Source organism: Hyperoodon ampullatus (assembly GCF_949752795.1).
Source record: "Hyperoodon ampullatus genome assembly, chromosome: 8".
Classification (NCBI taxonomy): Eukaryota; Metazoa; Chordata; class Mammalia; order Artiodactyla; family Ziphiidae; genus Hyperoodon; species Hyperoodon ampullatus.
The window spans coordinates 34,225,018-34,239,979 of NC_136921.1; the positions used below are offsets into that span (position 1 = coordinate 34,225,018).

At 35.6% G+C, this 14,962-nt stretch overlaps 1 protein-coding gene across 1 annotated transcript in view; it reads right to left on the bottom strand.

The window, feature by feature from the left end:
* BMPR2 (bone morphogenetic protein receptor type 2) overlaps nucleotides 1-14,962 on the bottom strand; it is a 187,915-nt gene that overhangs the window by 32,152 nt on the left and 140,801 nt on the right. Inside the window, exons 4-7 of the mRNA XM_079709606.1 lie at nucleotides 5,827-5,937; nucleotides 4,969-5,060; nucleotides 2,688-2,918; nucleotides 1,845-1,959 (exon numbers count right to left, since the gene is read on the bottom strand). Coding sequence (XP_079565732.1) covers nucleotides 1,845-1,959; nucleotides 2,688-2,918; nucleotides 4,969-5,060; nucleotides 5,827-5,937 — 549 coding nt within the window. The remainder of the gene's footprint in view (nucleotides 1-1,844; nucleotides 1,960-2,687; nucleotides 2,919-4,968; nucleotides 5,061-5,826; nucleotides 5,938-14,962) is intronic.

Below are 14,962 nucleotides of genomic sequence, written 5' to 3' on the forward strand. Positions count from 1 at the left end.
TTTTCTTCTCACCCTCTCCAGCATTTATTACTTGCAGACTTTTTGATGAGGGCTATTCTGACTGGTGTGAGGTATGGAATATTTTTTAAATAATTAGGTAAAACCAAAAATTCAAATAGCTATTATACTTATGTTTTTTATAGCATATAGATACGCATTTTCTAAAATGGTTAACTATTTAGTGATAATATTAGGTAATGTTTTAGAATAATATCTGTGTTTAAATAAAACTCATATTTGATGGCAATCACTCTTTTCAGCCAATGTTTGACTAGAAACCTTATTGAATCATGCAAGCCTTGAAAAGGGGGATTAGGATGGTATTTTAAGTTCTGTGCTAAGCCAGCTCTTTAAAGGAGTTATGATATTTAAGAATAAGGAAACACAGTACAAATGGTTAACGAGCTAAAGCACTAAAGTAAGTGCATCAAGTTGCTGACACAGGCAATAACATTGGTCAATTCTGTATTCAGGAAAAGCAAGATGTCAAGATAAATGAACTGATAAATTATTCAGGAGAAATTATTTATATATGAAGCAGCAGATAGAAAAGATGATCTATGCTACCATACAATGGAACAAAGATCTAAGAAATTGTTACATTAAATATTCTCTTCATTATAGAGGTCAGAGAAACTGAAAAAACAATGCATGACAAGAAAATTGCTGTAAGGGATGAAAATGCAAAGACGGATTTTCACAGCAAAGCTAATTTAGAGGTGCCTGTGATGTGAGGTGTATATTGAAACAAAGTGAAAAAGCAAATATATTAAAAAGATGCTTTGAAAAACTAGCAAAAATGTACATAAAGGCTGAATATAAACTGTAGTCATGGCAAGGAATATAACCACACGGTACTGATACACTGGCGAAGCCTTACTCCTCACCATGCGTTCTCCTCTTCCTATTTAGTAGCAGAACCCAGTGTTACTTGAGGCAGCAATGCACCCAGCTAAACAGAAACAAAAACAGGCTATATTCAAAAGCATCCCTTGCAGCTAAGTGTGGTAGGAAAGCATGGACTAAGTTCTGGGAAACAAAATATAAGCACAAGAGTGGGACTTCTCGAGGCAAAAGGAGGGAATCCTACTTTCCTTTTCTCTGCTGATTAGCATACAGCATGATGGACAATGAGGTGACCTTGAAAACAAGCCACATATAAAGAGTAATGGAGGAGAAATAGAGGAGCCTGGGGCCCTGATAATATTATGGTGCTGCCAAAAAACGTTAGACTGTCTCTCTTCAGATTCTTACATGAGAAAGAAAAAAAAAATGTCATCTTCATTGAAACCTGTTACTTTTTTCTCCCTGATAAATTTGAACAAGCCTAATTCTAGCTAAGAGAAGCACTGATTTATCAAAAGATACATTTGGGTTTTACACTAAAGACCAACCAACCTATGGAATTCATGTGTAAAGAAGTGATAACGCATTTGTAGTTCATTTAAATAAGCAAAATAAATACAAGGAAAATACAACACAGTCTAGCTAAGAGGTTCTTAACCTAGGTCCATAGATGAACTTCAAAGGCTCTGAGAACCCCTACAATCAAAACAGTATTTTTTTAAAGTATGCCCATACGTCTATCTTTACAGGGGGAATGTTCAGAGCTTTAATCAAAATCGCAATGGAATCCATGACCCCTCTAGAGAATTGAAGTTCTTTTTCTTATTCTTCTTGTTAAATTTCAAATATATTTCCTCACGCTAGATCTTGTAAACAACTGGCTGATAATACATCTGCTATAATATAAAATATACTTCTACTTTAAAGATATGAATAAGATTTCCCTTTGTGAATCTGGCCCCACATGGTTGTCATGCATCTTCTATTCATTGTCTTACCTCCTCGTGGTAATTCTGTATGAAGATAAGCCAGTCCTCTAGTCACAGAATGAGCCAGACGGCAAGAGCTTACCCAGTCACTTGTATGGAGACTTAAATACTTGCATAGAGATCCCTGTATGGAGGGGAAAAAGTAAAAAGGGGAAAAAAGTAGAATTACTTTACTTGAACACGAGGAGGTAAGTTAGCAGCTGTAAAAAGGATTTGCATGTTAGGATTCAAAGGAGATCTAATGAATTATAACATTTCAGAATCTTGAAGTAAGAAAAGACATTTCTATAGGTAAAGAGAGGAGGAGAGGATGGAAAAGAGAATTTAGACATTATCAATTTTTATTTCTCCAATATTAAAAATTATGAATGGTTATTTCATTTTAAACGCTTCTTTTATTTATCAACTTAAGCCACACAAAAAAGCGTTTTCAACTCTTTCTTTACACTGTATCTCATACCAGTACAAATATAAATTATACTGTTATGTTTTACAAGTAGAAAACAGAAGGCTTTTGTAAATATATATGTGTCAGTGCTACTCAAGGTGCTCATCTACAAACTATTTATTACCAGTCTGGGATAAGAAGCATGTATCAGAATAAATGTCAATCAAAGCACTGCTTCCTTCATCAAGAAAGTCTTGCTGAGAGAGAGAGACAGACAGAGACAGAGACAGAGTGACGTGAGTGCGTAGGGACTAAACAGTTTCATTCACATTCTGGAGTAAAATCCTTATGTCATTGTAGACCATTAATAACCAGTTTGCAAACCAGCAACACTCTACATAACCGGGGTCCTCCTACAAATCTGACTGACATAAATGTCAGTATATTTTTTATGAAGAACTTACATTGGGATAATATTCCATCACAAGCAAATACTCCATGCGTCCATCTGCAGTGACTCTCTCATCTCCAACTATAAAGCGAGCAATGTTGTCATGTTCCATCAAAGGCACTCTGTAAATGTTCTTCTCATTGATAAAATTCTGACGGTTTGCAAAGGAAAACACTTTTACAGCAACTGGACGTTCATCTAAGGAACCTTTATATACGGCTCCATATCGACCCCGGCCAATCAGCTGTAAATTTGTTTTGAAGAAAGCAAGATATTATTTCATCACAACTTAACAATCAAATTTACTAAATAATAAAGTATAAAATCCATATGTATGCAACCAGGTCTCTATTGCTTAGTTTGAGTAACTCCATTGTCAAGAAAATAATAAATTTGGCATCTTATATGGCTCAGAAACTCCTACCAGACCCAGCCCTCCCTCAGATGACAACTATAAACTCTGAACAATATTTTTAAAAAGAAATCTAAAAATGCTGGAGAATGAACGAAAGCAGATAGGTTCTGAGGGGAGTCAACACTTGGAAGAAAGGAATGGCATAGGGTGAGCTACTTATTTTTATAGCTTTAAGCCTGTGAGCAGGCTGAAATCTGCACTGCGTAGTGGAGCAAAAACTGTGATAGAAAACCTTTCTGGCCTCAGGAAGCAGGGGACAGAATTTGGGGCAACCACAGCATGGAAAATGAAGGGAGAATCCCAAAAAGGAGAGTCAGAGAGTTGGAAACCCAATTAATGCATGTGACAGACTCCAGCTAAAGATAAAAACTAAACTTCAGCTCAAGAGATGAGTTTGCAATATGTCCAACCAAGTTAATCACCTACTAAAATAAACAACAAAATGAACACACTTTAGAAGAACCTAACAGAACACAGGGTCTCCACAATATGACATTCACAATATCTAGTACAATACAGTACAATAAAAAATAACTCAAAAAAACCCCAGCAAGATGCAACTGTTCTCTTCATTTTTGGCTTCTGGGATTTCTCTGACTTTTTACTGAAGAAAGGTTAGGGATTTACCATTTAAGGATATTTGTTATATTTCATTCACTATTTCTAATTTAAATTTTAACAAACAGACTGCCCTTTAGAAAGGCTGTATCAATATAAAGTTAAATCAGCAATGTTTGGGAGTGTTTCTTTTACTCAGTCCAGGATAAAATCCTAATGGTTTTAATCAGTATTTTTTCCAGTTTAGTAAATTGGACATCTTATTATACATTTACTAGGCATACTTACTTCTTCTGTGAATTGATAATTCATCTCTTTTGTCTATTTTTGATGAACTGTTGATTTCATGTTGATGTCTACCATCTCTTTATCAATTGTTTATGTGTTGAAATACCTTTTTAAAATTTTGCTTTTAACTTTTATTATATTTTTCTCCCAAATGGAAGGTTCTTAAAATGTTTTATATAACCAAATCTACCAGATCTATTATTTAGCAGTCTCTGGTTTAGTTAATTTATCCTAATAAAGATCATAAAAACATTCATCATGGTAAGACTTTTAACACAGGTTCTGAGATATTACCAAATGAAAATTTAATTCTATACAAAACATAATATTCGTTTGTACCTATACAATATACAATATATACACAGACAAGGAATATTTATTCAGCATCTATTGTGAATTGCTTGCCTAGCACATTTTCCTCAGAATGTGATATGCCTTTATTCCCATACTCTTGTTCAAGTCTGTATGCAAAGATCATCTCCTTTCTAAATATATTTTCTTTAATAACCCCTTTTCTATAACTTTCTTATCTCATTTGCTTTTTTTTTCCTCCATAGCACTTACTACTACTTGAAATATACAGTTGACCTCTGAACAATGTGAGGATTAGGGACACCAACCCCTCCACATAGTCCAAAATCCACGTATAGCTTATAGTTGACCCTTCATATATACATGGTTCCTCTGTGTCCATGGTTCTACATCCACAGATTCAACCAACTGTGGATGGTGTAGTACTGTAGTATCTACTATTGAAAAAAATCTGTGTATGAGTGGACCCATTAGGTTCAAAACCATGTTGTTCAAGGGTCAACTGTACTTTCATTTATTTAACCTCTTGTAGCCTCTCTCTCACTAGAATATAAGCCTCATGTATCTGTATTGTTTACCAACATTCTCAGTGCCTAGAATAGGCCTTGGCACAAAATTGATAATAAATACTTGTTGAATAAATGAATGAGTTAATGAAATCACTATCTCAGATATACTATGAGAGCAGAAAAAACAGTCCGTAATCTGAAAGCAATCTTACCTCCAACAGTTTCAGATTATCTAGGTCAAGAGAGGGCTCTGATGCTGCTGCCTCCATCATGTTCATACTGTGAAGACCTTGCTTACGGTCTCCTAGAGGAATAGGAAAAAGAACCTGCTAATGTGTGGTTCTCTTAAAATGAAAATCTTTATTACACTTTTTAATATATTACAGTTGAAAAAAGACCTACAGAGGACAGACAGCAAGACTTATGCCTAACGTCAATGGGAATAAAACTATTTACTAAACGAGGAATCATCTATAAATGAAGATGAAAAATGAATAACAGAAAAGCTGAATTCTGGGAGAGTGTTCCAGTAACACACCCAGTATAAAACCCTAAGAAATATGCAGAAACATTAAAGAAGGTTTTATTAAAGTTATTCAAATGAATGAATGGGTGCTGATTTCCTAAAAAGGTTGTCAAATCTAAAACTTATGAGAACCAACTAGACAGTTGATGATACTTAGGAATTACTGTTATTTTTAGATGTGAAAATGGTATTGTGGTTATATATATTTTAAGTCTTTATATTTCAGAGATAATACTAAAATATTTACAGATAAGTTATACCTTCACTTTATTTCAAAATAATCCAGTGGCATGGAAGCATGTGGTGAGTGGGGCTATAGATAATATACAGATGTGATACTCATTGAAGCTGGGTAATAGGTATTTTGTATATGTTTGAAACCTTTCATAAAAACTAGGACAAAAAGTTTAAGAGAGAAGGATGACTCTGGGGTTACCACAGCACAGAGATGTTTTTTTACCATGATGAATTTTTTTTTAAATAAAATCAATTCTGATTAAATGACATGTTTAAAAAACAACAAAACAAAAAATTATATTTTTACCTGTCAGCATCCTGTATCCAAAGCATAAGGCAACTATCAAAACAGCTAATACAGAGACTGATGCCAAAGCAATGATTATTGTCTCATCTCGGTTAAATGAATGAGGTGGACCTAAAAGAAAACAAATTTTTAAATACAGTCACCCTTTCTTTTTGGTATTTTGCTAAATACTGACAGAAAGGCTGTATCAATATATAGTCAAATCAGCAGTGTTTTTGCATCAAATGAAATGAAAGAAAAATTAATAATAAATTTGTAATAACTGTAAATTGTATATTTTTAATCATATGCATTATTTTATATAGACCCAGAACACTGAAACACCTGGTAGTTGTGCTCTTAATTACTGAAATATCAACTATATCATGGAACAGCATAGACAGAACAGTATAATATTTAAAAGAACAAGCTTTGCAATCACATTTGGTTTTAAATCTTGACTACACTAGTCTCTCAGTGGCCTTTAGAAAATTATTAGAATTTTCTGATCTTCAATTCTCTCATTTGTAAAAATAGTAATCTCTACCTCACAAGTCTTCTGTGAGGCTTAGGTGGGAGTCTAAGTACTTAGTACAGTGTTGAGTATATTCTACCTATGCAATAAATGTTATTTTGTTTATCAATATTGGTATTATGATTATTAATGAAAAGAGTATAGCTTTACAGACAGTTAAACCTGAACTGGATTTAAACTCCATTCTTCCACATATTCTATGACCTTGGGAATATACCTTTACCTGTCTGAGCCTAAGCTTATTCACTTGCAAAAAGGGAACACACATGTCTAAATCACAGGCCTATCACGAGCATGCAAACCATCTTATGTGTTAGTTCCATTCTTTGGATCAGAAAATGTCTAGAGAAATACCCTTTAGAATGGATGACTACAAACTAGAGCACATCCAGAAGAGAGCAAGTAGAACAGTGAAGGTATAAGAACTCTGAAATGTGATGGGTAGAAAGAATTAGAAGTGTCAGATGTAGAAAAAGAGAAAACTTGAGGGGATATGGTAGCTGTCTTCATGTGGAAAAATGGACCTGTAGCTAGAGAGAATAACAAGATCCAATTAGTATCTGTTCAAGGACAGCAGTTATTAACCTAGCATACAGAAGAACTTAAGTTTATAAACAGAGCTGTCTAAAATGGAATGAATGGGACTTCCCTGGTAGCGCAATGGTTAAGAATGCGTCTGCCAATGCAGGGGACACAGGTTCGAGCCCTGGTCCAGGAAGATCCCACATGCCATGGAGCAACTAGGCCCGTGCGCCACAACTACTGAGCCTGTGCTATACAGCCCGCAAGCCACAACTACTGAAGCTGGCACGCCTAGAGCCCGTGCTCCACAACAAAGAGAAACCACCGCCATGAGAAGCCCGTGGACCAAAACAAAGAGTAGCCCCCATATCCGCAACCAAAGAAAGCCTGCGCACAGCAACGAAGACCCAACGCAGCCAAAAATAAAATTAAAAAAGAAAAAAAAAGGAATGAATTATCTTATGAGATAGCTGTTCATATTCATTTAACTGGAGGTATTCACGCAGTATTTGATAATAATGACCAGATACTGGGCTTAATGACTGCTAATATCTTTATTTAATCATTCTTTGCACTCTGTCAAAATCAAGCATATTGTGTTTTAAATCTTTTTCACTTTGGACATTATATATTCTATCAAAGAAGGCTCTAGGGCAAACTCAAAAGCCAGCATGGCAAAGAGTTCCTCTGATGGGCATTCCTGTTCTAAATGAATGTATCTGTCTCAAATTAAGCACAATTAAATATTAAAATGTCAAAACAATATTTCTATAGAAGGATCTGTTGAAGCACTATAATACTCTCTTAATCTGAAGGACATTTATTGTATTTTAATAGACTTTAACATATTAATAATTGCACATAAATTTAACATATAGAATAAGTTATAGGAGGAAACTTCATTTTACCGTGAGACATCACTTCATACATACACTAGGATGGTATAATTTAAAAAAAGAAAAAAGTGTTGGCAAGAATGGGGAGAGAAATTAGAACTCTTGTACATTATTGTTGGAATGTAAATGGTGCAGCTACAGTAGAAAATACTTTGGAAGTTCCTCAAAAAGTTAAACCTAGCATTACCATAAGATCCAGCAATCCGACTCCTAGTCATATACCAAAAAGAATTAAAATTAACTGTTCAAAAACTTCTACAGAAATATTCATGGCATCACTAATCACAGTAGCCAAAAGTAGAAACAACACAAATGTTCATAAACTAATGATTGAATAAACAAAATGTGGTTTATCCATATAATGGATATACACAAAAGGTCACATATTCTTTGATTCCATTTATTTATTATTTGTTATTATTATTATTATTATTATTTTTGTGTGGTACGCAGGCTTCTCACTGTTGTGGCCTCTCTCGTTGCGGAGCACAGGCTCCGGACGCGCAGGCTCAGCGGCCATGGCTCACGGGCCCAGCCGCTCCGTGGCATGTGGGATCTTCCCGGACTGGGGCACGAACCCTTATCCCCTGCATCAGGAGGTGGACTCTCAACCACTGCGCCACCAGGGAAGCCCTATGATTCCATTTAAATGAAATACCCAGAATAGACAAATCCACAGAGGCAGAATGCAGATTAGTAGTTTCCAGGGACTGGGGTGAGGGGGAAATCTGCAGTGACTCCTTATCAGGTACAGAATTTCCTTTTGGACTGATGAAAATGTTTTGGAACGAGATAGAGGTTGCACAACACTGTAAATACACTAAATGGCATACTTTAACATGGTTATTTCTACGTTATATGAATTTTACCTTTAAAAAAACCCTGACTTTAGAATATGCCCAACCTAAAAGAAAAACTATTTTCAACACACAAAAAACAGAGATACATGCACACACAAACTAAATAATAATCTATAGATTTTTTACAAGATATACACAAATTATTTTATGTGCTTATTGATCTTCCCTTTATTGACTGTCAGATCATTACTGACTTTCAGATACTTTGTATTTTTTTAAGGTAACTGAAGCTTTAAAGTATAGTATAAGACAATCAGATTACAGATTCATTATTATGGAAGCTCACATTTTATTTTTACGGTCCACTGAAGTCAAAAAGAGAGAAAAGGTAAGAGATGAAAAGTGGAGGACAAAACAAGAAACAAGGATATAGTGGAAAACAGTGACATTTAAAGTAAGGTAGAGAGTTTCAAGGAAGGCAGAAGAAAGGAAAAGAAAGACCAAACGGTGTGACATGGTGAATGCTGACTTGACATGGCTTGTTCTTGTCATATTTAGCATTCTATTGGGCAGTGAATATCAAAGAAAATGTCATCTATTTTTAAATCTCTCTGAAATTGAAATTCATAATCTTTAGCCTTGTTATTATTTTTAATAGACTTTATTATTTAGAGATGTTTAGGTTTACAGAAAAACTATGCAGAAAGTTCTGACAGTTCTCATATACCATCCCCCCAACACACAATTTCTCTTATTAATAGCTTCCATTAGTGTATGCTATGCACTGAACTGTGTTCCTTTAAAAGTCATATGATGAAGCATTAACTACCAATGTGATGACTTTTGGACATGGGTCCTTTGGGAGACAGGTTTAGATGAGGCCATGAGAATGGGCTCACAGTGGGTGGGATTAGTGTGCTTATAAGAAGAAACAAGAGAGTGTTTGCTTTCTCTTTCTCTGCCCTGTGAAGAACCAGTGAGAAGGAGACCATCTGCAATCCCAGAAGAGTCCTCAGTAGAACCCAATCATGCTGGAACCCTAATCTCCAACTTCTAGCCTTCAGGACTGTGAGAAAATAAATTTGTGTTGTCAAGCCACTTGTTATGTTATTTTATTATGGCTGGGAAGGGGAACAGAATACGGCACCCCAAAATATGCCCCTTTGGCATAAGGATTTTCTTGAGCTGGTTATTTTTAAGAAACAGCAGACACTGGAGAAGCTCTGAAAACCTAATAGAAGTTATCCTTTTATAAAGGATATTTACATTTCGAAGGGAAATATCCATTTATAAAGCTATCTCCCTCTCTGTACCAGGAAGAGGAAGACTAAAACTTACTGTAGAAAGCTTATACTTAAATCTGCATAACAACTATACCCTTGTTTATTTTGCTTTGCCTGGTAAATTCCCATAAGTGGTCTCCACCTCACCTCTACCCCAATCTTCTTTGGTCTTTAGCTGGGGATGGTATATAAAAGGTGATAGCTTGGGCCATTTTAGAGAGTCACTCATTTTTCTCCTGGGTATCTCCCATGTATGTAGGAGGTATATACATGTTATTAAACTTGTTTGTTTTTCTCCTGTCATTCTGTCTTGGTCTCGGCCAAGAACCTAGAAGGGTGGAGGGAAAATGATTTTTTCTCCCCTACAGCTGCTGGAGCAGACTAAGACAGTATGAAAACATTTATTACAAATTATGAACCAATACTGATATATTACTATTAGTTAAAGGCCATAGTTTCATTAAGTTTCAAGATTTGTGTTGTATAGTTCTACAGGTTTTAACAGATACATAATGTCATGTACCCATCATGACAGTATCATACAGAATAGCTTTGCTATCCTGAAAGTTCCCTGTGCTCCACCTACTCATATTTCACTCCAACTCCCACTCTTGCACTCACTGATTTTTACCTTTTCCATAATGTCTTATAGTTGGAATACAGCATGTAGCCTTTTCAGACTGGCTTCTTTCACTTAGCAATATGCATACAAGATTCCTCCATGTCTTTTTGTGGCTACAGTTTATTTTTAACAGTGAACAATATTCCATGGTACCCCAGTTTATCCATTCACCTATTTAAAGACATCTTGGATCCTTCTGGTTTTTGACAGCTATTAATAAAGTTGCTATAAACATTTGTGTACAGGTTTCTGTGTGGACAGAAGCTTTCAGCTCATCTGGATATTGAGTAGCGTGACTGTTACATGGTATGGTGAGCCTATGTTTAGCTTTCTAAAAAAACTGTCAAACTCTCTTCAAAGTGGCTGTCCTCTCTTGCATTCCTACCAGCAATGAATAGTTCCTGTTCTACACCCTTGTCAGCATCAGGTGTAGTCAGTGTTTTGGATTTTAGCCATTCTAATAGATTTTTTCAAACTGGTATCTCATTGTTGTCTTAACTTGCAATCCCCTCATGACACAGGATGTTGAGCATATGCTTATTTGCCATCTGTCTATCTTCTATGGTGAGCTGTCCATTTAGATTTTCTCTCTACTTTTTTTGTTTGTTTGTTTGTTTTTCAGTATGCGGGCCTCCCACTGTTGTGGCCTCTCCCATTGCGGAGCACAGGCTCCGGACGCGCAGGCTCAGCGGCCATGGTTCACAGGCCCAGTCGCTCCGCGGCATGTGGGATCTTCCCAGACCGGGGCATGAACCCGTGTCCCCTGCATCGGCAGGCGGACGCTTAACCACTGCGCCACCAGGGAAGCCCCTCTCTACTTTTTAATTGGGCTGTTTGTTTTCTTCTTTAAATGTTCTCTAGAATTCAACAATAAAACCATCTCAGCTTGGTGCTTTTGGTATTAGAAAGTATTAATTATTTTTTTGTTTTGTTTTTTTGTTTTGTTTTGTTTTGTTTGCGGTACGCGGACGTCTCACTGCTGTGGCCTCTCCCGTTGCGGAGCACAGGCTCCAGACGTGCAGGCTCAGTGGCCATGGCTCACGGGCCCAGCTGCTCCGTGGCATGTGGGATCTTCCCAGACCAGGGCACGAACCTGTGTCCCCTGCATTGGCAGGCGGACTCTCAACCACTGCGCCACCAGGGAAGCCCGAAAGTATTAATTATTGATTCAATTTCTTTAATAGATAAACACCTGTTCAGATTATATATTTCTCCCTGTGTGAGTTTTGGTAGATTGTGTCTTTCAAGGAATTGGTCCAATACATCTAAGTTATCAAATCTGTTAACAGAGTTGTTCATAATATTCCTTTACAATCCAAGGGATCTGTAGTCATGACATTTCTTTCATTTATGATTATTAGAAATTTATTTTTTTCATTTTTTTCTTGGAAGCCTGGCTAGAGGTTTATCAATTTTATTGATCTTTTTAAAGAACCAGCTTTTGGTTTTGTTGCCTTTTCTCCATTAATTTCCTGTTTTTAATTCAACTGATCTCTGGTCTAACTTTTACTCCTTCTTTCCTTCTGCTTACTTTGGATTTAATTTGTTCCTCTTTTTCTAGTTTCCTAAGGTAAAAACTTAGGAAATCACTAGAATTTATTATGAAAGGAAAAAAAAAAGAACATACAAAATTAAATCCAATTCATCTAGTTAACATTAAAATAAAATATCTGCCCCAATTTTAGCACCCTTGTGAAACCAAGCAGGCCCTGTGGGACTCCTGGGCACAAAACCCTTTCTGTGTCCCCCGTTTCTTGTTTGTAGGAAATAGGCTTCATTCAGCTTCCAAGACCTTCCCTGAGTTCCAAAGGGCAGGTTCAAACAGTTGCTAATAGAGGAAGGGAGGGGATGCAGAGAAAGGGAGGAGTAGTCAAAAAACAATAGTGCAGCTCTGGAGCAGGGTCCTGGTTCCTCAAGGGATATACATATCAGTATCTTTGAGCTCCTCTGCAGTACTAAAACCCCCACCAAATGGAAGATGTTAACTACTTGATGAAGCATTCTTCATTCCAGAGAGGTCACAGTTTGATAGATAACTTCGAGAACCACAGAATCCCATCATGAGACCACCTGACACCAGATGATCTCTAGACTGAAGGAATGCAGGTCCTGCAGGCACCCAGATCCTTATCAGCAACCCCTCCCCTTGACTATAAGACTCCTCACAAACCACCCCCACACACACTGGGACACAGTTTTGAGGGCATTACCCTGCTGTGGCCCCCTTTGCCTGGCAAAGCAATAAAGCTATTCTTTTCTACTTCATCCAAACTCTTTCTCTGAGATTCAAACTGGGGCTGGTGTACAGAGGCTGATTTTCACTATCAAATGTGACAGACAAAATTTATTTTTCATAGAATGAAGTTGTTCTTTAACTGCATTAATAAAAATTCACAAATCTAGTGTGAAATAAAGGTTTGCTATTTCCAAATTAGAAAGGCTAATTATTTAAATGGATATTTATTTCCCTGTGTAATTCAAACACATATGAATTAATAAAGTAATGTCTTGAAAACATTACAAATGCCAACTATATGGTACTTACATATCTTCTTTATTTCAGAGGAAAAAATGAGATAAAAATTACACTGCTTAAAGTATAACTCAAGCTATGACTTGTCACCCAGATTTTTATTTTTTGAATCGGACATCTATGTTCTGTTTTTTCATACATCTCTTTTTTAAAAAATCTAGATATAACTGACATACAACAATATTATTTTCAGGTGTAAAACATAATGATTCAACATACATTTCTCTCCTATGTGCCATTAAAATAATCACTGAGAAAGTAACATAGCATTTCTTCAAAGAGTGCTATTCACTATCATTTTGAAAAGGGAACCCTCATACACTGTTGGTAGGAAAGTGAACTGGTACAGCCACTATGGAAAACAGTACGGAGGTTCCTTAAAAACTTCAAAATATAGTTACCATATGATCCAGCAATTCCATTCCAGGGCATATATCCGGAAAAGACAAAAACTCTAATTTAAAAAGATACATGTTCCCCTATATTCACAGCAGCACTATGTTAAAACACCAAGACATGGAAGTAACCTAAATGCCCAGTGACAGATGAATGGATAAGGCAGATGTGGCATACAGATATAGCTATATATATAGATAAAATATGATATTACTCAGCCATAAAAAGAATGAAATAATGTCATTTGAATAAACATGGATGGACCTAGAGATTATCATACTAAGTAAGTCAGACAGACAAAGACAAATATAATATATCACTTATATGTGGAATCTAAAGAAAAAAATGGTACAAATGAACTTATTTACCAAAGAGGAATAGACTCACAAACATAGAAAACAAACTTACAGTTACCAAAGGGGAACGGTGGAGAGGAGAAATAAATTAGGAATTTGGGATTAACAGGTACACACTACCATAAAAAAATAAACAACAAGGACCTACTGTATAGCACAGGAAACTGTAACTATATTCAATATCTTGTAATGACCTATAATGAAAAAGAATCTGAAAAAATATATATATATATACACACACACATACACACATATATATTTTGCTATACACCTGAAACACTATAAATCAACTATACTTCAATTAAAAAAAAAAAAGCAACTTTATCACCCTGAAAATAAACTCTGTAACCATTAAGCATTAACTCCTTATTCTCCCCTTCTCCAACAATCTGGTAAACTCCAGTCTACTTTCTTTCTCTATGAATATGCCTACTATTGATATTTCATGTAAATGGAATCATACAATATTTGTTCTTTTGTGTGTGGCTTATTTCATTTAGCATAATGTTTTCAAGGTTCATCCATGTTGCAGTATATAGGTTATCTTTTCCCCTTCTTGATAGGTCCACTGAAGTACAAAAGTTTTAAATTTTGATGAAGTCTAACTTATCTACTTTTTCCTTTGTTGCCTATGCTTTGGTGTCATATGTAAGAATTCACTGCTAAAGCCAAGGTCATGAAGATGTACTCCTATATTTTCCTCTAAAAGTTATATGGATTTAGCTTTTATATTGAGGTTGTTCAACCATTTTGAGTTAATCTTTGTATATGGTGTGAAGTAGGGGGTCAACTTCATTCTTTTGCATACGGATGTAGTGTGTTTTTAACTCAATCCAAACAATCTTTGTCTCTTAACTGGAATATTTAATATATTTACATTTAAGATACTTAGTGACACATTTGTGTTTATATCTACTATTTTATTTTAGACTATTGGACCATGCCAACTAGTTTTCCGGGCAGTAGAAAGACCTTAGAATATGGTAACAATTATTAACTCTCCATGATTAATTACTGATGTCATATTTTAGTCCCTTTTTTTAAACTCCATGAAAAATAATTATGAGCAAAAGTGCTACAATGAGAACTTTCATATGCTTCTTGCTTGTAGTCCAAATACGTACAACTATTTTTTTTAATTTTTGATTTTTATTTATTTTTCTATACAGCAGGTTCTCATTACTCATCAATTTTATACACATCAGTATATACAT